Source organism: Bombyx mori, chromosome 5 (genome assembly GCF_030269925.1).
Source record: "Bombyx mori chromosome 5, ASM3026992v2".
Lineage (NCBI taxonomy): Eukaryota > Metazoa > Arthropoda > Insecta > Lepidoptera > Bombycidae > Bombyx > Bombyx mori.
Genome location: NC_085111.1, coordinates 11,812,566 through 11,837,020, shown reverse-complemented (window position 1 = coordinate 11,837,020; position 24,455 = coordinate 11,812,566). Strand labels below are relative to the sequence as shown.

The 24,455-nt window shown below is 36.1% G+C and overlaps 2 protein-coding genes across 5 annotated transcripts in view; both read right to left on the bottom strand.

Moving 5' to 3' along the window:
• Positions 1-24,455, bottom strand: part of LOC101739696 (cuticlin-4) — a 40,818-nt gene that overhangs the window by 2,731 nt on the left and 13,632 nt on the right. The window contains exons 1-3 of one of the 4 annotated variants that reach the window (XM_062668719.1): positions 22,040-22,200; positions 21,893-21,942; positions 7,935-8,007 (exon numbers count right to left, since the gene is read on the bottom strand). In XM_062668719.1, the coding sequence (XP_062524703.1) occupies positions 7,935-7,982 (48 nt within the window). In that variant the 5' untranslated portion in view covers positions 7,983-8,007; positions 21,893-21,942; positions 22,040-22,200. Of the gene's footprint in view, positions 1-7,934; positions 8,008-21,492; positions 21,640-21,892; positions 21,943-22,039; positions 22,201-24,455 lie in introns of those variants that run through there. The other 3 variants (XM_062668720.1, XM_012693759.4, XM_062668721.1) reach the window with 3 other exon arrangements.
• Positions 18,745-24,455, bottom strand: part of LOC105842185 (uncharacterized) — a 31,194-nt gene continuing 25,483 nt past the window's right edge. Inside the window, exon 3 of the mRNA XM_038011034.2 lies at positions 18,745-19,022. Within this exon, the coding sequence (XP_037866962.2) occupies positions 18,745-19,022 (278 nt within the window). The remainder of the gene's footprint in view (positions 19,023-24,455) is intronic.

The following is a 24,455-nucleotide window of genomic DNA, read 5'->3' as shown; positions in this document are numbered from 1 at the left end:
TACATGTAAAAGAGAATGTATTGATTTCTTAATATACTTTAACAGGCTAATTATTAAAATGTAGCAGATAGCTATCACGGAGCGCAAGGTATTTGACAGAATTCTGAATCTCCGAATCGGTCTACCAAGCAGTTTACTCGCTCGATGATCTTCCTATTGGCGTTGTTACACCCTAAAAACAAATGTTCTCAAAACAGCTCTCTGTCTTCAATTTCGATTATACTCTATAAAAGCTAAATTTTATGTTGAAATGTAGCCTTGAAATGCTTTTTATTTAGTCAATCAAGACATTATCTAAACTAGAACATCAGATTGAGTGAGAGCTCGCATGCAAGGTGCCGGCTTCATACGAGAATAGCTGCAAGTGCGGCAGTCTGGCCCAACGCAGTCAACACTGACGCTCGCGTTTTCTAAACCGGTTAGAAATTGTACCCACTGATCGAGATTGTCAGTTGCGGAAGAAAACACCGGACCTATAAACATGCGTAACTCTTCATCTACTAGAACTTTCCTTGACGCTATAGGTACGCGATATTAATTTATGTATGATATTCATTTATTTCAGAAATTCTAAATCTTATGAATAAGTATAAAAATATATTAACGGAGAGCGTCATTATTTGTTTTATTGCTGGTAAATTATGTTTCAATTAGGTTAACAGTAATTTTGAAGCACTTAGAAACTCAATGCGTGCTTTATATATGCTGCATTATCGCGGTCTCTGACAAAGTCTAGTCCCAAATGAATTCTCGAAAGTAATGAAAATATTCACAGAAATCATTACTATATCCAAAGTAATTGTTTTGAGGAGTGAGCCACTCTGTTTCTAGCAGATTTGCGTGACTTCGTTAACTTAGTTATCGTTGTCGTGAAGAATAATTGCGAGAAATTGACAAACGCGATTACTAGCGCATGTAGCATACACGAAACAGGTGACCGGTGGGTGAAAGTATCTCTGGCCCGACTTGAGATCGCTATTCGCGTTAGATACGTAATTGATATGAAATATAAACATTGTCTATCAGAATAATGAACGTGTTAGTCAATGGACATATTAATTTATTTAGGTATCTTTGCTAAAATATGAATGATGCATAGATTTATTTTGTTATGCCCAAGTACGCCGCCAATATAAGGAGACTGTTTCCAATGGCGACAGAAAGTATTAGCCTATCGTAAATAAAAAAAAGTAAGTTATTATAATTTACTAAGCTTATTTTTAACTTCACGGGCTCTCGACCTATAAAAAAAAATTAAAAAAAAAAATTTAAAGAAATTTTATGTCATAAAGTTTTTGTGTACTTTCGAACCAATTCAAATTAGAAATTTTGCATCTCTCGGATATCCTTCCAAGTCTACGTCGTCATTGAATAAGTTATTTTCTCCGTTCTTGAAAAAAAATTGAGAACCGTTAATCGTTAAAATAAAAACAATTTACTTTTAAGTATCACTAAATTTTGTTTATAATATTTTCGTCAAAAGTCTTATTAAAATTAGTAAGGCATCGAAGAAAGTTGTTTAAATGAACGAGAATGGAGTTGAACCGGATTTTTGTTTGTGTTCCGCAAAGTATTGTGAATCCTAAGAAGGTCGTGGCTATTTACGTATTTATCATCATTCGTAAACATAAAATAACTGTTTAACATATGCATTTACATTTCGTAATGTGAATAGTAGTAGTTTAGCTACCAAGTAATTTTCATGAATGTTTCCTACGAGGATGACGTTCACCATAATGTTTAAATAAAATATGTAAATTGAATGAAGACCTTTATCCATTCAGTATATTATCCCTTCAGTTCCTTAGATCATTAAGATAAATGGTCTGGTCTAAGATTACGAAGAAATGCTCCACCCACAAAGCTACCCTGAAAAAATTTAAAATTACGTCTTTTGAATTGATCATACTTATACTTCTTGTCCAGATCATTGTATTCTTTAGATTCATTCTAGCCTCTAGTTCTGAATCATGTTCCGTATGTACCGTGGAACGACTTCAAAGTACTTTTTTGAAACAACACAATGATTTCCTTTTTACTACTACGGCACATGCTACTGGTGTCTATCTCTGTCTTTCTCTCTCGAGTATAGCGTTTAGAAGTATAATACAAGAGAAATATTACAATATTTCACTATTTTACTATTTGCACTAGATTTAATTGATCAGATCGTGACAATAATAAATACATATGAAATGAGTAGAATTATAACTTAAATTTATAAAGTGACAAGAAATAATAAATAAAAAATTTAAATATATAATTTAGTTTATGAAAAAAAGTAATCGCTTTTTAGGGAAACGTTCTAAAGTGGGCTGCAATTGACAAATAGCTTGTAGAAAAAATAAGATGACTTGTAGAAAAAATATAATTCATATTTTACCATGATTAATTTGTAAATCTAATCTGGTACGTTATCTATTCATGGTGATAAATCATTTAATGATCACGATTTAATCTGCCCCGTGTGGATGAAGCTGTGCTTCTTGTCTCCCACAGCTCTCCCGTCATATTGTCGGCAAGTGATTTAGTTCCAAGCACGTGGGAAGTGTGTAATGCGTGCATTATCTGATGAACCGTGCACAACTGACATCCTTCGCTTTTAGAAACTAGTTCATTACACATTTTAATACCATTAAGACTTCGATCAAGATAGTGGGTTTAAATAGTGACTCTTCTGATTAAGTAGTAGATTAGCAGGGCTAATTAAGCAGTAGTATTCGGAAAAGGAATATTTTTAAAATTGAGTACTTATTGAAATTAAAAGCATGTTTTTTTATTTTTTTATTGCCTAGATGGTTGGACGAGCTCACAGCCCACCTGGTGTTAAGTGGTTACTGGAACCCATAGACATCTACAACGTAAATACGCCACACACCTTGAGATATAAGTTCTAAGGTCTCAGTATAGTTACAACGGCTGCCCCACCCTTCAAACCGAAACGCATTACTGTTTCACGCCAGAAATAGGCGGGATGTTGTGAGCGTTATCGTTAACTGTTACAGACCTATAAATAAAGATTTTTCAAAAGTCCGACGGCGCAATGTTCTCTTTGGTATTGATAAATTCTGGCAACCACTTAACACAAGAGGAGCTTCAAGGTATTTTGCACCGAATTAATAATTTCGTTAAAAATTTTCAGCTTAAATGTCCCAATATAACATAATATACTAGCGACCCGCCCTCGCTTCGCTTCGGGAACTGTAATTTATTACTGATTTCTCCACTATTTAATGAATGTTATTATACATAAAAACCTTCCTCTTCAATCACTCTATCTATTAAAAAAACCGCATCAAAATCCATTGCGTAGTTTTAAAGATTTAAGCATACAGGGATATAGGGACAGAGAAAGCGACTTTGTTTTATACTATGTAGTGATGAGTAAAAGTCAAATATCATTGCTCTATTACCGATTCAAAACAGAGTCTCAATCCTGAGAAGAGCCAGTGGAACACTCACAGCAATCGTTTATTTATTAGTTAATATTATAGCACATGAACAATTTCACATTACAATCTACAGAAATAAAATATAACAGCTCTATGTAATTGATCTGTGGAGCGAATACGCATGTATTTCGTAATCAAAACTAAAAGCTGATTTGGGATTTGAGGTTGAAGTCATAACTACATTCAAATCACCTTTAAGCCGATAGAATCACAGACTAGATATTCGATAGAAAATAGACAGGACAGTAATACCTACTCGCCTAGCCGATCACCTTACCACAAGTAAATACGCAAATAAAACAAAGCAGGTTTTATTAAATTTGTCTTATTCTTCATCGTAGAAATCGTTCATGGATACGAAAATTTTTTTCATAATAATAATACCAGAATTTGAATTAAAACCGCATCAGTTCGATACAAATAGAGCTGCTTTTATTGCTATCTATGCTAATAGCCTTGAGAGGCTATTTCAGCTTCTCCTTGGCGTGTAGATGAGCTCACGGGGCTCTACCAAGTGCAGTGCTACGCAGAATCTAGTACCGGATTTGAAACCCACTGAGAAGATCCGGCGAGAAACATAGTGGGCTGTGTCTATGGGTTAATTTACTCGTCGACCCCTTCGTCGCAAGCAACGGGTTCGGCGAGGACGGTGATCGGCACGTATCTTACCAATCGAGCCATGGTTACTTTTAAATCCGAGTTAGCACTGTCTGTTATATTAAATTGACGGTCCACTAGCCTTGGGCGCCATTACCTTGACGGATCAATCTACCCGTGTAATGGACATCGATAGGCCATCGCAGGCACATAATCTTTCCGACAAAGGAAAGTGATCGGTCGTTTACACTTTCTTTAACTAAAATATGCTTTCTAACATGATTTCGCGCGATTGCGTTATGGGCAGCAATGTTATGACACTCTCTTGTTTGTACGAAAGCTGTAGATGGTACCTACTTGTTTTTTTTTTAAAGCTATGACTTCTTTTTAATTTATCAGTGAATTTTGTAATTACTTTCAATTATTTTTAGTTTCTGTTAGCTACAAATATTTACATAGCCCAGTATAATCCTTCGAAAAGTATCTAATACACAAAAGTCAGTCCAAAATTCAAATCAATAAACTCCATAAAATCCTGTATCTTATTTATATATACAGCATTCTTAAAACAAACAAAAAAATTACAATAACCAAGCTATCATACGACTTCTAATCGAACACAACAATTATATATTTTCAATTACAACACGACCGGTAATTGTCGAAATTGAAATTAAATGCAAGCGATTACATCACCACCTCTGACAAACTGCGAAATTTCATCCAGAGTGAAAGTGTTTCTACGTTGCAAAGGTATTTTAGCGGTCAATGACATCACTCAGCTGCCTCCATGACCGTTTAAGTGATCATGTTGTTATGTAACAGTTTTTATTTTCTAAAACGCGGGCCGGAGACATTTCGTTTTAATGATGTGAATATAGAGAGCATTCGAATTTTGCTAATTTCTATTCGAAAATATTTTATTCATATTCTAATTTCTATTCATATCCAAAATAGTTTACATTCAACTATGTTAAACAGAGTTTACCTACAATCTTTTAATTTAATTTATTGTTCAAAGAGTTAAAGGAGTATGCGGCTTATTTCATAGTAAATTGATAACGCTGAATATTTATATGGGCAATCAGTACCCAGGGCAGCGCCGCTACTTCTTTGAATAACTGAAAGATTCGCTTTATAAGACACAGTAGTGTATTCTTGAGAAAATTTTAATCTGCGTAGTGAGGAAGGCTGAATCGCACTGACTAGAGATGCGTGGTTCCCGATCAAACTAGTGAATACAAAAATAGCAAATGGTAAAATAGAATAATTGTGATCTTTTATCAATTACAATTCTTTCCGTCAAAGACTTGCATCACTTTAAATGATTTTAATTTGATTTCCCTTTTACCGATGTGTATCTCTTTTCCGAGAATGCGATCTATTAAAGTGATTTTCTAATTAAAATATTCCATTTACTTTATACCACATAAATCCAATATTAATACAACATTTACATTATGATGATACAACCTGACGAATGAAAATTAAAATATTCGTCAAATGGCGAATCTAAACAATGATTTCTCGTTTGAGTGTACTTAAGTATAGTAAAGAAAAACCTCTTTAGTTTTAAAATTATTTTTCTTAGACAAGCTCACTCCCCTGTCATTCAATGAAGAGAATAATTCAATCATACATATCAATATTGTTGAAAATATTATTTTAAATAGAGATATCAAGGGCTTTAAATATTGTTTTCGTATTTATATTATAGAAAACGCAGTTAAGTCTCGTCAAGTCGTTGTCAAGAGTATTTAATCTCGTAAGTCGTTGTCAAGAGTATTTAATGTCACACATAGGTATATAGATAATAAAAACCCGGACAAAGAGCAAACAAACCTTTTCATCAGTACGAATGTTTGTCTGTGTCAAAGTGTAGTAAGCAAACACCGTAACTTATCAATCCTTTTATTTTAGTATTACACAAATACATAACTAAATGAATGCAAATCTAATGTTGGAACATTTTGATGTGTTCCCGAAAACGCGGTAAAAACCAGAAGGACGCTTCATGACAGGTGATTGTTTGACAGTTGACATCAAGCTCCGTTCCGGCGCGTTCATAATAACCGTTTGATATGGGAATCAAACTTACTAATTACTACACCATCGTGTCAGTCAACAACAAAAACATATTCATTACTAATATAAATCATAATTTTTTTCACACTGTGCGTATCGTGAGCAGTTATTTCCAGTGGACCGCTGTTTTGTGGATATGGTAACGGAATCATTAGCCTAGTTGTTGAGAAAACGTGCGGAAAAAAAACAGTATACATAGATCGTGAAGTATAAGACTGCGTAGAATATACTAAACTAAACTAAATTTTCATTCAATAAACTTGATATTAAAATTATTTTCTTGATGAATTGTATGTATGCATTTATGTTCATTTTATATCGATTTCAGAGAATCGTGCATTCATTGCTACCTTTCAAATTGTTACGATTGTATACTTTTGATTAATTAAAAAATATTGCTTTTTTTTGGGCGAACGTATATTTTGAGTAAACCCCGGGTAAGTTATACTCGTACTATATATTTATAAATTCTTCTTCGCTTTATTTCTTTTCTTATTTATTCGAAGTACGAAATAGAATTTCATTAAGAGTAAAAAGTCTTCAGCAATCAGAGCATAAACGGAACTGATAAAGTATTTCATGCGTTCACCAAACTGATTGCAGTTTTACATCGGAATAATCGCTAGTGGTAGTTTCCAGACGATTCGAGTTTTTACTAGCTTAGGGTTATGCAATTTTAGGGTCCCGGCTGCCATAGACCTTGCGACACGATGTCAAATTCTTAATTGTAGAATAGCGGCTACTGTTGGAAGGTATGTTTGCTATTCAGCAGAAATGGACAATACCGATCATTTGGCTTAGCACACTAACATTAGTGGATTTGAAAATATTACTATTGGAAGGGCACGCACGATATCTGATTCATAATCGGGCTAATTCTATTCATGCAAGATAATTTAGAACAGCAATGGTGTTGAGAGGACTGTTATATGGAACGGGATAATATTTTAAAGTAACGGATAAGTGCACTAGTGCAATAGACTGTGATGGCATTTACCGCTTGCTATCGCTTACATGTAAGAAAATTAAGAGGAAATGCGTATAGAATTATATCTATCTAAACGTATTCCGTTTTTTTTTACCCGCACAATGATAATAAAATAAATATTTTATACCATACGATTTATACTGTACTGCCACGGTAACTATAAATTTCATTTCATAAATTAATTATGTAAGAGATATCAACTTATAATTGACGATTTTTTATTTATTTATTTAAAAACAATACGTTGTTTACGATTTTTTTCGCCAGTTTTAGGTAGCCATTTTCAATCGGAAGTATGAGGAATATACATTGGAAACATATTATCCAAATTCCTTGGCACCTGCGCTTCCTCATGAACTTAAAATATGTATACTTTATTCTTGAATAATTATTTTTTAATCAGAACTGTGGTTACAAAAATGAACATGCACTCAAGCGCTGTTGTAAACGGCGTTGTAGAGCGGCTTGTTATTTTAAAAAGTTACGATACATTAAATAATGGCCGTATGCCTATATTAATTAATAACATTATATATTTATGATAATATAATGCACGACTATCTTTAAATAAAATAAATTACTTTCAAAAAACATTATTATGTGGTCCGAAAGAAACAGTTTCTTTTAAGTTTTTGTCATCTTTTTGTATGTATATTTCTTTTTCTACTATCACGCACAAATTCAATTGTGAAAGCGTTACATTCTTTTGCGTAATTTAAATTAGGTGAATTGCTTCTGGGTTATTAAAATTTTAACGAGGTTCGAACAGCGATACCTGATTATAATAATAGCAAAGAATTTAAGACACTAACCTTTAATAGGAGCGTAGCTAATACCAATGTCAACCTGATCCTCTTCATCGTCACAGTCCAGTCAGTCAACGCCCTGTAACCAACGAAACACGTTCAAGTGAGCACTTTCGTAAAAGCCCAACGCGGGCGACACTTGGCATCAGCGCTGAAGCGCAGCCTCTACGGCCATCACGGCGACGACTCTGCAATACGGCGGTGTGGAGTGGTGGCGGTGCGTGGTGATGCCCCCACTGCGCTGCACCCCGAGGCTAGTGGGGCTGACCCACTGACCGAGTGCGACCACGCCGGAACTGCACTAGCTGCATCTTTCACTCCCGCGCCGCTCCCGTTGCATCGAGAGGAAACTGCGCGCGGCCTTGACCCTATTACGGACCAAGGCCGCCTCTGCTCGTGTTTAATACCAGTTTCGTATTTTTATACTTTAAATTTATCTTTCCTTTATAATAATGTAATAAAAATTTCTTTATAATAATGTATTATCTATAGTACACCGCAACATACCTGCTATATTTTTATATTTTCCAGAATTTCTATTAGTTAAACGGTTGTCTACGCTTTTAGCGATAAGACCACCTATTGTACAAATGTATTTGCTTTTTTGATTGTTTTTTGAATGTAAATTGTGTTTTGGTGTGCAATAAAGTGTATTCTCTCTCTCTCTCTCTCCTTTACTTTTTTAATCAATAATTTATTTTGATTTATCAAAAGAAATACAAAAAATAAGCCGTGACAAAATTGCATAGATTGAATATCTACATTTTCTTTATTTTAAATATATGTTTCGAAGTAAAATTGAATTAACTTATGTTGTTAAATGGACAATTTCCGAGAGTTATGCCGGTGGAGGTGCAGCATTGACGTCGCCGATTTCACCCGAAACATTCTATTGCTCTCCAGTAGAAAGCACATTTATTATCAAGCAACTCTCATTACTCAATACTAGAATGCTATACGAGCTCGCGTTTCGTACATTTTTCTTCTATTAGTTATTAGTAAATGTACTTAATAGTAGAATATTAATAACAATTAATTTAACCGTTCCATGGCTACTGTTGAATGATAGGTATAGGTGATAGGAAAGGTATAATAAATACAATTTAAGCTAAAAATAAAATAAAATTCAATTTTGATAAATAATGTATTATTAGTGCCTTACTTGTACTCAAATAGTAATTTCTTTTTTTATTGAATAAAATTCAAATCAGGTCACAAATGTTTTCATATTTTTTTATGATATGATTAACTGTCTCTGAATTTGATTGGGATTATTATAATTAATCAATATATTGATTGTTAGTATTTTCTGCGATTTTTGCGACTCAAAACTAAAACTAAAACTGCTTTTACAGTTTTTATCCCTCGCTTGTTATGTCCACTAATGCGACAAACTTTCATGTTGGAAGGACGACTGATCGCGTCGTAATAAACGCGAGATGAAACCGTAACAGTAGTACTAGACATAGTAATATTAGACGTAGTAGTACTTAACGTAACAGTACTAGACGTAGTAGTACTAGACGTAGTAGTACTAGACGTAGTAGTACTAGACGTAGTAGTACTAGACGTAGTAGTACTAGCCGTAGTAGTACTAGACGTAGTAGTACTAGCCGTAGTAGTACTAGACGCAGTAGTACTAGACGTAGTACTACTAGACGCAGTAGTACTAGACGTAGTACTACTAGACGCAGTAGTACTAGACGTAGTACTACTAGACGCAGTAGTACTAGACGTAGTACTACTAGACGCAGTAGTACTAGACGTAGTAGTACTAGAAGCAGCCCGGCCTCATCTTCCATTGGTCGAGTATCCGTAAATTGGATTCCACAATGTAAAAGAGGTAGTGCGTCTTGTCCTAAGAGGGAGAGATGAAGTGTCGTTAAAGAGATAAATTTTCGCTTCGAAAACTATAGAGAATATATAAGCTCTATATATTAGGTATTAATACTACTGTACTATGTATATTAAAGAAAATTTACAGTCTTTAATTTATTTAAAGAAAAAATACGTAGAGGCTGAAGATCACAATTCAAATTATATTAACTATTTTAAATAGTTAAAATAGGCAACATTAACTGTTGTATTCATCAAAAACAAACCTATTTTTATCAATGGCTATTAAGATGAGACTGTGTAATTTGATATTCCTTTGTAGCCTAATCGCATGATTCCGCCTGAGGGCTCATTTTGTGTTCTTTTATCCTCAATTGCCCTGTCAAAATCATCATCAATCCTGGAGACGACTTATTATCCAATTTAATAGACATTGATCAACGTTCACAATTGGGAGAAAGTTATTTCGTTACCTACCGCAGAGTAATGTTTTAACGAAGCGTTAAAAGTGATACATACTGACACATTCATCAAAACAGAATTTGCGTAGAAAAAAACATTTGGGCTGCTCGACAATTTTTATAATTACTTAATTGGGAAAGTACGCAATAACGAAAGATGGATCTTAATACATTGACTGTAAGCTGAATTTTGATGTATAATAATAATAATAATAATATCGCATATATATAGCAATAATAAGATCGCATAGACCTCCTGAAGCAGAAGGTGGCTGCTTGGAGCAAGCGCATCCGGCGGTACTCGGAACGAGTTCAAAGGTATCGCCAGAATCGCCTCTTCGTGAGTGATCAGAGGAAGTTCTACAGGTCCCTAGAACAGGCCAATGTTAGCGCCGTCACCGAACGTCCAGCTGGACAGGAGATGGTCACATTCTGGCGCAACTTGTGGTCAAGACCTGTGGAGCATGTGGAGGGCTCCTGGATGCAGGTCATTGAGGACTCGTGTGCGGGCATACCACCGATGAGCCCGGTTACTATCAGCAAAGGTGATATTAAGGCTGCAGTCTGTAGTTCTTCACACTGGAAGTCTCCAGGCTGCGACGGACTGCAGCTTTACTGGCTAAAAAGTTTCCGGGCTTGTCACGAAACCCTCGCCAGACAGTTCCAGGAAGCCCTAGATACAAAAGTGCTCCCCGCCTTCCTCACTACTGGGATCACTCACCTCATTCCAAAATCGGAAAGTACCGCGGATCCGGCACAGTACCGGCCAATAACGTGTCTTCCTACCACCTATAAGACACTGACATCCGTTCTGGAAACTAAGATCTCACACCACATAGACAGCTGTCGAGTACTGTCTGGTGCCCAGAACGGGTGTAGGCGTGGTAGCCGCGGTACTAAGGAACTCCTCTTGATCGACGCGGTAGCTGGCCAGCAGGTCAAACGCAACCGACGAAATTTCTCTGCCGCCTGGATAGATTATAAAAAGGCATTTGACTCGGTCCCCCATACATGGCTGAAGAGGGTCCTCGAGCTGTATAAGATAGACGATACAGTTCGAGACTTCCTCGGTGCCTGTATGGGGCAATGGAGTACAATGCTTAGTCTATCCGGTGTGCGGCTGTCGGCTGTAGAAGACCGAATAAAGGTGAATCGGGGTATATTTCAGGGTGATTGTCTGAGTCCATTGTGGTTTTGCCTGGCCCTGAATCCTCTCAGTTCATTACTGGAGGCTTCGAGGACAGGCTTTCAGTTCCGAAGGGGGGGCTTGAAGGTGTCCCACTTGTTCTACATGGATGACCTCAAGTTGTACGCTCCTCATGCTGCAGGCCTCAGGCGACTGCTTGACATCACTTGTGATTTCAGTAGTCGCATTAGGATGAGGCTGGGAGTCGACAAGTGTGCGGTTCTCCATGTAGAGAGAGGGAGCATAGTCTCATCGGATCGTTTACCTGTATCCGATGGGATAAACCTTCGGGCACTCTCCGAGGGAGAAACATACCGGTACCTGGGCATGTCGCAAAATTTAGGTATTGACGTGGCGGTCGTCAAACAAGCTGCATGCGACGTGTTTTATGAACGTTTGACAAAAGTGTGTAAGAGCCTTTTGTCGGGCGTGAATAAGACAAGGGCGTTTAACGGCTGGGCGATGCCCGTCCTGTTGTATACCTTCGGCGTGCTCAGGTGGACTCAGACCGAACTGGATGCCCTGGATAGAAAAGTCCGCTCAATTATGACCCTCCATAGGATGCTCCACCCGAAGTCCTCGGTAATGAGATTGTACATTCCGCGGAAGTGTGGTGGCCGGGGCCTACTTAGTGCCAAGGTCATGCACAACAGTGGGGTGTGCAGTCTCAGGGAATATTTCCTATCGAGGGCTGACAGTGTGATGCACAGAGAGGTCATGGAATGCGACAAAGGACTGACCCCGCTAGCCCTGGCCAGAGACGGGTGGCAATCACCGGCGGTACTCAGTACCTCTGACCGTGAGGCCATATGGAAAGGGAAAGAGCTGCACGGACGCTTCTTTCAGGCACTGCATGAGCCCCACGTGGACAAAGAAGCCTCCGTGCACTGGCTGCGATTCGGTGACCTCTTTGGGGAAACCGAGGGTTTTGTCTGTGCAATACAGGATCAGGTTATCAGGACGAACAACTATAGGAAGCACATTCTGAGGGATGGGACAGCTGACATCTGTCGATTATGCCGCCGACCGGGTGAATCCCTCAGACATGTCACCTCTGGTTGTTCTATGCTTGCTAACACTGAGTACTTGCACAGACATAACCAAGCAGCCAGAATCCTCCACCAAGAGCTCGCCCTTAAGTATGGCCTCATCGAACAGAGGCTACCGTATTATAAGTACCAGCCGGACGCTGTACTCGAAAACGACCGTGCCAAGCTCTACTGGGACCGGCCCATCATTACGGACAGGACTATTCTTGCGAATAAGCCTGATATCGTGCTGATGGACCGGACGGAGTCTCGGGTATTTCTGGTGGATATCACCATCCCCTACGACGAGAACCTCGTGCGGGCCGAGGCAGATAAAAAGACCAAATATTTGGACCTGGCGCACGAGGTGACCGACATGTGGAGGGTGGTATCTACAGAAATAATCCCGGTAGTTGTGTCGGTGAATGGTTTGGTCCCTAAAAGCCTCTCAAAACATCTCGAGAGGCTTGGTCTCAACAAAAAGTCGGTGGTGGCCCAAATGCAAAAGGCAGTCTTGCTCGATAATGCCCGTATAGTTCGCCGGTTTCTCTCCCAATAGTCCCCAACGCTCCGGCCCATTGTTGCCCCCCTCGCCGGAGTGTGTCCTGCCGTCTTCCCAGGCGTGGCAGTGTTTAATACACATAATAATAATAATAATAAGCCTTTTATTTCATGCAAATAATAGGTTACATACACGTTTTAAGTATGAAGAAGAAATTATAAAGAAGAAAAGAAAAAAAAAGAAAAAAAATATTATAGTGATGCTGTTTACACTTGTTTGCCCTTTTCTCCTTCCTCCTCTCATCCCTCTTCCCTCAATCCCCTCGTTTAAAAAAATATAAATATAGATAGTGCTTTTTAAAAAAAAGTTTATAGTGTCTAAATATAAAAGTTTGTTTACATGAACCCTCCTCAAATGAAGGTGAAGGCCTCCTCTAAAGAATACCATGTATCTTTATCTTGGGCTTTTTGTGGCCAGCGGGTACCAGCTATTTTTATCAGCTCGTCTGACCATCTCATGTGGGGTCTGCCTTTCCGGCGTTTGCCTATTGGACCCTTCCACGTTTTTACCCTGTTGGTCCATCTCTCATCCTTTAGCCTCGCCACGTGCCCAGCCCACTTCCATTTTAGTTTCTTAGCGTAGATTAGAGCATCCGTCGCTTTGGTGGCTTCTCTAATTTTTGTGTGACGAATTTTTTGCATCTTTTTTATATTGAGCATACTTCGTTCTATTCCGCGTTGGCAGCTAGTAATTTTGCTTTTTAATTTACATGTAAATTTCCAAGTTTGACATGCATAGGTTAGACAAGGTAGGAGGCATTGCATCATGACTTTTGTTTTGATATTTGTTGGCATGTTACTTTTGAATATCTCTTTTAAGGACCAATACATGTTCCAAGTATTTTGTACTCTTCGTTCTATTTCTAGGTCATTTTGTTTTCTGTTCAAGCCAATTTGTTTTCCAAGGTAGATGTAATTCTCTGTATATTTCAGAGTTTCGTTGTCCACTGATATTCTTCTCTGTAAACTATTTGTCATAACCATTGTTTTAGAAAGATTCATTTCCAGTCCTACCTGCTTACTAGCTGTGTTTAGTGAATCGATCATGTTTTGTAATTGTGTGCTAGATTCTGACAGCAAAACTAAGTCATCTGCGAAGCATAGGTGAGATAAATACTTGCCATTGATGTTCAATCCTGTCTTTTCCCAGTTGAGTCTTTTTATTATTGACTCTAGGAGAGATATAAATAACTTTGGAGATAGCGGGTCGCCTTGTTTCACGCCTCTTCCGATGGAGAACGTAGGACCAGTGGATTCTAGTTTTATTTTTGCTGTACTACTTTTGTAAATGTTACTTATTATATCTATATACTTTTGTTCAACTTTTTGAGCTTGCAGGGCGGTCCAGATACTTGAATGTGACACGGTATCAAAAGCTTTTTTATAATCAATATATGCAATGTATAACGTTCTTTGCTTCTCTTGATATTTTTCCATTATTTGTTCTAGAGTATGTATGTGGTCGATTGTTGAAAAACTCTTGCGAAAACCTGCTTGTTCTATTGGTTGGTTTGCTTCTATTGTGACACTTATTCTTTTGTTAATTATGGAGGAAAACAGTTTGTAGATACATGAGAGTAAGCTTATAGGCCTGTAATTTGTGATATCTTTTGAGTCACCTTTTTTGTAAATTAAAATTATTTCCGATTCTGCCCACTGCGATGGTATTTCAGCAGTTTTTAATATAAGGTTAAATAAGTGTAATAATGGGAGAGTCAGTAGCGGCCAAGCAACCTTTATAGCTTCATTTGTAATGCCATCTGGTCCTGGGCTCTTCTCTAGCCTTAGCTTTTTTATTTCTTGTGTTACTTCTTTTTCAGTAATTGGTGCTATGTCTCCGCTTTTGTTTGAAGAGTTAATATCATTTGCATAGCTATGGCTACACTCGTTTCCTTGTGCTTTATATAGTGTTTTATAGAAATGTGTTGCTACATCTATGATTTCTTTTGATGTATAACTGATGATGTATAACTACAACTTAATGTAACGTAGAACGCGCGTAGCAGAAACAGTAAAGTCGTAGGCGATATGTAAATTTAGAATCGACTTTAACAAAGGATGATCTACAAAAACTACAGTGATCTGCGAATTCGTGCCTGAACTTTCATTTTCTATCTTTCACTAATTAATTGTGCAAGTCAACGTCCGAAGAAACTACGTGAATCTGATAAATTCATTTTAAATTACTGGATAGCCTTTGGTCCGTTATCTGTGTGTTTTCTCTTTAGATTTCTGCAGTTGAATAAATATTTGTAATCGAGTCAAAAGATACAGGTCCATCTTTACATCGATTTGTTTGTACGAAATACATGTGTGTTTGTACTTATGTACATTTCGATTACATAATCCAATTGAACACTTTCTATTGGAATGCCGGGTTTCGAATACTGAATCCATGACATCGCTGAGATTGAAAATTGAAGCAATTGCTTTGAGTTTATACTAAAAAGTAGTTAAATATTCGATACTAGAGGCCCGCTCCGACTCCGCTCGGGTCTTTAACAAAAATTTCAACGATATTTGAAGTTGTTTTATTTTTTAAAATAAAAGAACACTTATTGCGGCATAACTATAATAGTTAGACATATGCTCTCGCGACACTTTTTGTAAATAATAATGTGTTCTACAAAGTCGTAGTACATTATTTTATTCTATCATCAATAGTTTTCGCAGGGCACGCGATGTAAAGAATATTTTAAATCATTTTTTTTCACCTTGGGTTATATTATGGAGTTTTAGTAAGGATCCCTAATTTTTTTCAAAAAAGATTATAGCTCATGTCACTCGGGAATAGTGTAGCTTCCAAACAGTGAAATAATTTTTCAAACCGGTTCAGTAGTTTCGGAGCCTATTCAATACAAACAAACAAACAAATCTTTCCTCTTTATAATATTAGTATAGATTAGAAAAAAATATATAAACGATAAATTAATTCGAACTCATAGTTTTCTGAATTCTTTCAAAGTTCTGAATTACCGCCCAAAAAAAAACAATTGAGCGAAACGCACGTTTGATCCAATTTTATCGTTTTCAGTTCAAAACCACTTGTTGTTCAAGCGAGTGAAGTCACGTCCAACAATCAACTGTCGGTTGCATTCTCGATAGATTTTATATTCATTTCTGTGTAATAATTTATCATTGATTTTATGTAGGCTCCAATATTATTTTAGAATTACACGTCAAAGATAATAATTTATCTAAGCACACACTCTTTTTGAAATCCTGTCTGCAGATATATCATGCCACTTGCTATCGTTTTAAGCTGGCTGTCTTGATGTTATAGTATTTATGGACTTTAGAACGACGTCATATTTTATCAGGTGGGCCATGACTTAGTCTGTTCATCAATTACAATAAATAATATTTATAATTTATGTTTGCAATCGACGGTTTTAGACTGACACGCTAAAAAACAATTACTAGTTTGTTCTTTTTAAGGACGAAATTTAAATAAAACATTCTGGAATATTCGATTTTTTTTTAAACACGCACATAACGTTGTTAGTATATATAGTTCTTAAAATCAAGAAAAGTCGATTAAACAAAAGTATTTTTTTATTAATTTAATATTATTAAACAAAGGTAAAAAATTAGCTTAACAAAAATATGAATGCTATTTTATTACAGACGACTAATTAATATAGTTTTATTCATAAAGAATTGTACTCAGTGAGATTTCAAATGACTTGCTGTTGAGATTAACGAGGTGTTACAGACAGTGATAGCACGGCGACTTTTAATTACATCGTAACGAGCTGAAAGTGTGCCTTGATGTATGGGATTTGCCGGAGGAGATTAGCTCTTTTCCATTATTCTTTCGGCGTACGTGAACTTAGAAAGCGAGTCTGAATAAACACGCGTTAGGGCAACAACCTACAGGGAACGCCTTTCAATTGTTGTTTAAAATAAATCTAACAGACTACACGTCCGCTAATTAAAACACGCATTGTTTATTAGAAATTTCTCTCTCGTCAAAACGGAAAATAATCGAAGCCTATTCATGCATTTCCATGAACTAACTTAATGCTCGTAATGAAAAAAGGTTCAATAATAATCGTGGATACATCTGAGAATATATTCGATTGAATTTGTTTTACAAACTTTCGATTCTTATGAAAAACTACACGTACGATCGGTTTTATTGTTTTGATTGAGTAATTCTCATTACTATTTTTACTGGCAGGGTCAATGATCGCTCACAATAAGAACAATGAGAAATTGATTCATTTCAGTTCTCAATTATCACATAATCATCTCGCATTGTATTACACCTAAGCGTTTTGAAATAGTTTAGGTTCACGGGCTCTGGTTGTAAATTGAAAATGATGCAGAAAAATATCAAATTTTTGTGGATAAACAAAATGCAACAAATTTGACTTTTTTTTAAATAAATCTTACTTTAAACTTAATTAAATAATGAAGTTGGACTATCAGCATAAAACAAACATTAGGTGGACTTTAAAACGGTGCTGATATTTCAGCGCTGTTGCAAGTGCTGAAATATCAGAATAACGAGTTAATCTAATTGTAAAAATTTAAAATAATAGAATACATTTGTTGTAAGGGTGTTATTAAAATATGAATCATCATCGCCTTATTATCTAATAAGAAATGACATTAAATATTTAGTAAAATATTAGCAATATGCATTTAACAGATACGCGCTATGAATTATTATGGGTTTGAAAATCACGGCCATGAAATCATGTGTAATAAAAAACTACGCTTACTTACATATTCTGAATAATTTGGAGTTTATTGAAAGAAACATTGTGACTTTTCCAATAACATTTACGCTACGTGTGCTTTTTAATATAAAAGTCGGTTAATAGTCTACGAACATCAATCCGCTTTAGGAGTTCACCTCAATACCTCGTTTTAATCCAAATATTCCGATACGCTTTAATACGTCGGGATCTAAATTAATTAAAAACTCTTTCTGTTCGTTCATTTTGGGTGCAAAATTGAAGCGATTTAAATATTGTAATGAATTGTCTGTATTATCGTTGTCATTGTTGTTGACTAAAATATATTTTCTTTTTTTAAATCTTTTAAAATTAATTTAGAATATGTGTTAGTGTTTAGATCGAGCTGGGAGCAGTTAATAATTTTTCATGAAATACTTCCCGAAATCAAATAGAATAGAAACTCAAAAATAAATAGAAACCCACCAAACTATCTAAAAAAATTATTAAAGACAGCTTGTAGGTTACGACATTGTGATGTCGTTAATATGATTTTTACATATTTTTTTTAAAACGACTAGTACTCGAATGATACAATAGTATAATAGTAGTGGTGATGATAATACAAGTATTAGTAGTATTTTCAACTGGCTGTGTTTATGTTGTAAAAATTATTGGTTTCTCTTTTTTCCATCCAGTTCAAGTCCCACATATTTATAAAGAGAGATAGGTACAGATTTCTGACAAAAATCTGTTAAAATCTACGATTCCTGTCCAAAAGGCGATTAAAATAGCACGTGCATTTACAGGTTGAGCAAATCGTGAATGACGAATATTATAGGCGGTTGATGAGAATAGGTGCGGGCTCAAGGTTACGCCACATCACTTTCTCTGGCTGTTGCAGTTCGTTGCTCTCCGAATTCTGCGTCTCTGTATCAATGACCCAACGCTCCAGTACACAATTTAAGCCTTCGTCGAAACAATCAGACTAATATGACCTTTACGATTTAAGCATTAGCAGTAAATTTCGAACGAAACCAGTGTGTCCATTGCCAACGTTTACATCCAATGCCCGTGGTAATGGTACCGAGAAACGTAAGGCGGCCCACTTTCTCTTTTTAAGCTCTCTTCGTCTCTATCACGCGTGAGAAAAGTCAGGTATGAAGAGCGAGACCAAACTAAGTAAGATGCTACATCGTACATGTAGAGGATGCTGGGCTCGCTTTCTTCGCCGCACTTGGCAATGGAGTTGTACAAAATCCGGTAACTTTCGTTAACGATTGTGTCGATTCCGAGAGCCGACTCCGACTCGACCCGTCTCGTTACAATTAGCCGGTCTTCATTGTTACGCAACTCTTATTTAAATGAATTTGGTAATAGATCGATTACATTGATGAATAACAGACACAATGATCTCGTCCTGTGAGTTGAGGTAAAAAGAAGTATCTTAATAGCTATGTTAAATCGTTACACTATTTGTTTGGTGAAAACTACCTTGGCTACGTTCTGTTTTGTAATTCGATGAAATGACAAAGGGACTATAAAAACAGGAGCCTAAAGAGTTATTTATATCGGCTATTTATATAGGGGTATATCTAAAGGGCTTTCCTACGAGAGCAGAAGATAGAATACTGTCAAAAGCTTTATTCTTTCGCTCATGAATTGCACATAATATGTTCTTTTATTTTATTTATGTTTTACTCAAGATATTCCTATCATCATTCTGCCTATTTTAGGCACGGGGCAGGTCGTGCATTTATATATACAATGCCGAGAAGGGCGCTACAGTCTTTTTTATGTCCACAGAGATTTGTACCGAGTGTCCCAGGGTGGACGGTGATGTCCGCTTCGTGGCGTTACGTTTCGCAACAGGTAGGCCGTAAACACGTCTATAGCTCTAAGTAAAAATGTTCAGTTGAAATAGGATTTTTCTTAGATATTGTTGTATCTTTTTTCTTTTATTGCTTAGAAGGGTGGAAGAGCTCACAGCCCACCTGATGTTAAGTGGTTACTGGAGCCCATACACATCTACAACGTAAATGCGCCACCCACCTTTAGATATAAGTTCTAAAGTCTCAAGTTACAACGGCTACCCGCGCGGACTCACAAGAGGTCCTACCACCAGTAAAAATATGTCTGTCAGTTTATTGTGCTCATCAAAATTAATCTTAATTTATATTACGTATATATTTCAGTATTTTTAGTAAGTATTATCTAATTAAAAGGGTAAAAAGATGCTAAAAATTCAGTAAGATAAAATGATGGGCCAGTTTCCAATGGATAATACTCCGACCGGACGCCGAAGATCTTAATTACGGAGGCCGTAGAGTAAATGTTAACGCACCAAGCTCCCAGTAAAAGGCGCTATATCGCTTTAAGAAATCTTCACGCCTCCGAATCATCAGCCGGCGTCAAAAAAATATTTTTAATGGCTATGGAGAAAGTTACGGGCCAAGGACGAGGGCATCGCTCCCGGTTATTGCGCAACGCCCTGAATAATTATTGAGAGTTTTTGATCGGATAATATCGTGTAAATCAGCTTAACTAACCCAGACAAGAGACTGAGTTCATCTGAGTTCATAGATTCACAACTTGAATGCTTGCACTCATTTAAAAACATAAAATTGAAGTTTCAATTGCGTTGGTATCAGATGCATCAACTATTCTATCTTTAAAATCAATTCGCGCAATTATTTGACAAACAATAAATCGATTTAAACTAGTCGCATTTTCAAAACGGCCCATACTGTATTGAAGCGGTGTTGAGTAAGATGTTTTTTACTTAATTATGTATACGTTTAGTGAGGGCCAAAGTAATTTATGGGAGCAATGAAATAACAACGCGGACGTCGGTTCAAGGACGATGACTCTGCTGTCTGGAAGATTACCAAATTTCTTTACGGAACTCGCTTTCACTTTGAATTCTTTGGAAATTGATGACTGCCGGCCAAATCAGTCACAATTCAATGACTAGAATACGGTTTTGAATGTTGCTTTAATCATCATTTAAAAAAAAGGTTTCCTTTCCTTTACTGGTGGTAGGACCTCTTGTGAGTCCGCGCGGGTAGGTACCACCACCCTGCCTATTTCTGCCGTGAAGCAGTAATGCGTGTCGGTTTGAAGCGTGGGGCAGCCGTTGTAACTATACTTGAGACTTTAGAACTTATGTCTCAAGGTGGGTGGCGCATTTACGTTGTAGATGTCTATGGGCCCCAGTAACCACTTAACACCAGGTGGGCTGTGAGCTCGTCCACACAACTAAGCAATAAAAAAAATCCTAGAAAATTGACAAGGGCTTGCATTTTTTTTTAATTACCTATGTGAGATGAGACCACATTCAATTAAGAAAGATTGAAGCTAAAATCACGGAGCTGAACAAATTGTTTGTAATGAAGAAATGTTTTAAATGCGATCGTGCAATTACCGCAGGAGAAAGTCGATTTATTTTGGAAAGAAGATTGGATGTTCTTAAGCTACGTTTTGTATTTTAACGACCGGCTTACGCAATCTTACAACCGAAATCGTTATCTTTAAATGATCATTGTATATTGTATCGTATAGGATGGTATGTTCTATAGAACAAAACGGAATTTAAAAGTTCAATTTTTTTTTTAAGGGATTTTATGACCCGGTAACTGAACTTTAAGTCATGTCTTATTTTAATGTATATTCACATTTTTATGAAAAATGATATTACGGAGTGAAATGAAATGAAGATGATTAATTTGAGACATTAATCAACTGGGATGAAATTAAATGAGATGATATGAGATGAAATATTATCTCAGTAAAATGGTGGTCATTTACTAAGATTTTTTCAGTGGACTTTTTGGAGGATCCCGAGAAGTTACGTCCAGCGGCTTTGTTTCATTTTCCCACATTTGTGCACTTTCACAGATATTAAACAGTTAATAAACCACCATTATTACACATTTAAACCCGAAGAAACACTAAATAGACAAAATAGAACAAATCACACAACTTCACTCCTCGCGTTCCCGCCAAAAAGTCAAACTTCAACATTAGTTTCTACGTAACATAGATAATACATACAACAGGCATTTTTATTAGTGTGACATAAAATCGTTTTTAAATTGTATGTATCTTTTGTATCGTTTACAACATTATTAGGTTGTTTTATAGCAAAGAATATAGAACTTATTTGAACATTATAGCTGAATTATAGTTGTAGTAAGGTTGTACTTACAGAATTATTTCGGTGACATAAATTCCCAATCGACTGTTCAGGTTGAAAACCTGCAATAAAAAAAATCATAAATTAGTAAAGCAGTTTGCGAGTTTTACTCCAAAAAAAATCAACAACTTCAACTGTTCTTCAAATAATAATCGATACCAATTAATTTAGTTGTTATTGTCATACACAAAAACTAATTACGAATACTATGCCGATAAAAGGAAAAGTGTGCCGTTGTCTGGCCTGATTCGACAGGCGACACGGTTCATCATTGTGCTTTGAAAACAATACTGTTTATTGGCACTAACAACACACGTACAACAATGAGCTGCACGTACGAAGAATATTAAACGGTACCCTAAATTATGCCGACTATAACCAATAAATACTTCATGTCGCATATCCTATTGAATTTTCACCATTCATTTTTTGGTTTTATTTCAATTAATTTGGTCATTATTTTTATAGAATACTTTTTAATACGCTTTTATTAGCTTCAGACGTATGTTTGTAACGGAATCTTTGAACATGATTTTGACCCCCTTCAAAACGTTGGATTAACTCGAAATTTGGTATACTTATTGAGAACCGATGACAATTCAATATTAAAAAATAAAATTGAATTTTTTTTAATTTAACTAAAACATAAATAACAGTTTAAAAAAATGACAAAATACGCTTTTATAGAAAATCCAACTAAAAAATTGAAAATAAATTTTAATAAATTTGAATTAGAAATAGTGTAAGAAAAAATGATTTTATTGTAAAAAAGCGTAAGGTGCTTTTCAGGATATTATCAAAATAACCCTTCTACTTATATCTGTTCATAAAATGTTTATAGCTACTAATACCATGCACCCCACGCTTTTCTATAAGAGCGTATTTTGTTAGTTTTTTTAAACTATTATTTATTTTTCACGTAACTTTTATTTCATTGAACTACATTAAACTAAACTTACAGGAAAATCTTATATAGTAGTGGTATATATATGTATGTATATTCTGATTATATACATATTAAGTAAATCGCTTCTAATCATCATCTGTATTGAATATCAATATTAATGATTTTCATATTGCTTAGTGATGGAATTAAGCATCATAATATTTGAGATCGCTAACTAAGTAATAAGAATATAATTGATTTTAATGTGATTTTAAATTTTAATGATGAGGATGTGAGATCACTTTTATTTTCTTTTTGAGACTTTGATTCTACTAAGTGGTAAGAAAACCGGATATTTCGTAATAAAACTAATTTCGCCCGTTCTATTCCTCATTATCCAAAATACTTTCCTTAATAGGCCTAATCATCCTAAAGTAATAGTTCAATATGATAAAAATATGCGTTCGGATAGTCCTTTGACATTATCACGTTTGCCTATTGTTATTATTCGTTAAATAACAACTCCACTTTCTGGTTACGTAACCACAAACTAATATCACACATAACTAACGACCATTGTTCTATTATGATGTCACAATAAATATATTAGGCGAGTGTGTTATCTGTAACGCATAATGCACGAAGTGTTCCGGTAGTGAAATCGTCCTTGTCACAATGCGAGGTAAACAATGAGGTATTTTACGATAAGCGAACTTCCTGAGTGCAGAAACTAGAGTGAAAGCGAAAACAGGTGTAATTATGCTGACAAACCTACAGGAATGTTTAGTTGCTTGCTGTGACTTCTAGACTTAAAATTGCATAATCACACGAAATTTATAAAAAAGGAAATTTAAAAAAAGCACGCTTCGTATTTAAACTTTGGTTTGCCGTTTTTTTTTTTTCGTAAATTTTAAAATCCAATATACAATTTAGTTTGTAACGCAGTTTTATAGCTTATTACTTGGCTGTATGTAATATACCTACTCAAACGACATTTCTCGGTTCAACATAATTGTGCTTGAATTGCATATTCTATTTTTAAATTCCATTAAGGAAAACCACTTTTATGTAGTTGTTGAAGAATGTTGTTTTTTTATGATATTTTTTCTAAAATTTTAAAGTTGAAATGGCTCTCCGGTATAGTTGTAAAAATGTCGCTCAAACCAAATAGCCTTTCGCTCCTCGATACGATATCGTTAGGTCTCCCTGTTCAATGGTAAGAGATCTCGTGGACGAATCCCCGCGCGCTGGACTGATTAGGTGAAAAACCCTACTTAACGAGTGCGTGCGCCGGGCCTCGGTTCGCAAGCTATGGAAAACATCTGTCAAGGCTTTAATAAGCAAGAATTCCACATGACCACGACTGCTCTGCCAAGAGCAACCGATTATGATGATGATGATGAGGTCTCCCCGCGAGACAATAGGCTGACGGACGTTTGCAACGCGACCTTGACATACGAAGAAGAGAGAAGAAAGAAAGGAAAAAGGAAGAGAGAAGAGAAGAGTAAGACAAACAACATGCCAAATTCTCGATTCGACCCACACAACAAAACTCGACCCACTAAAGAATCGTACCAGCAACCTCATCATCCCTGCCTCGTCAGGCAGGGAGTCCAAGCCCGGGCAGAGGGGATTTCCCTGAGGCCCGATCCGTGCTTCCGCAAGGGGACGAAGACCCAACGACGCAAC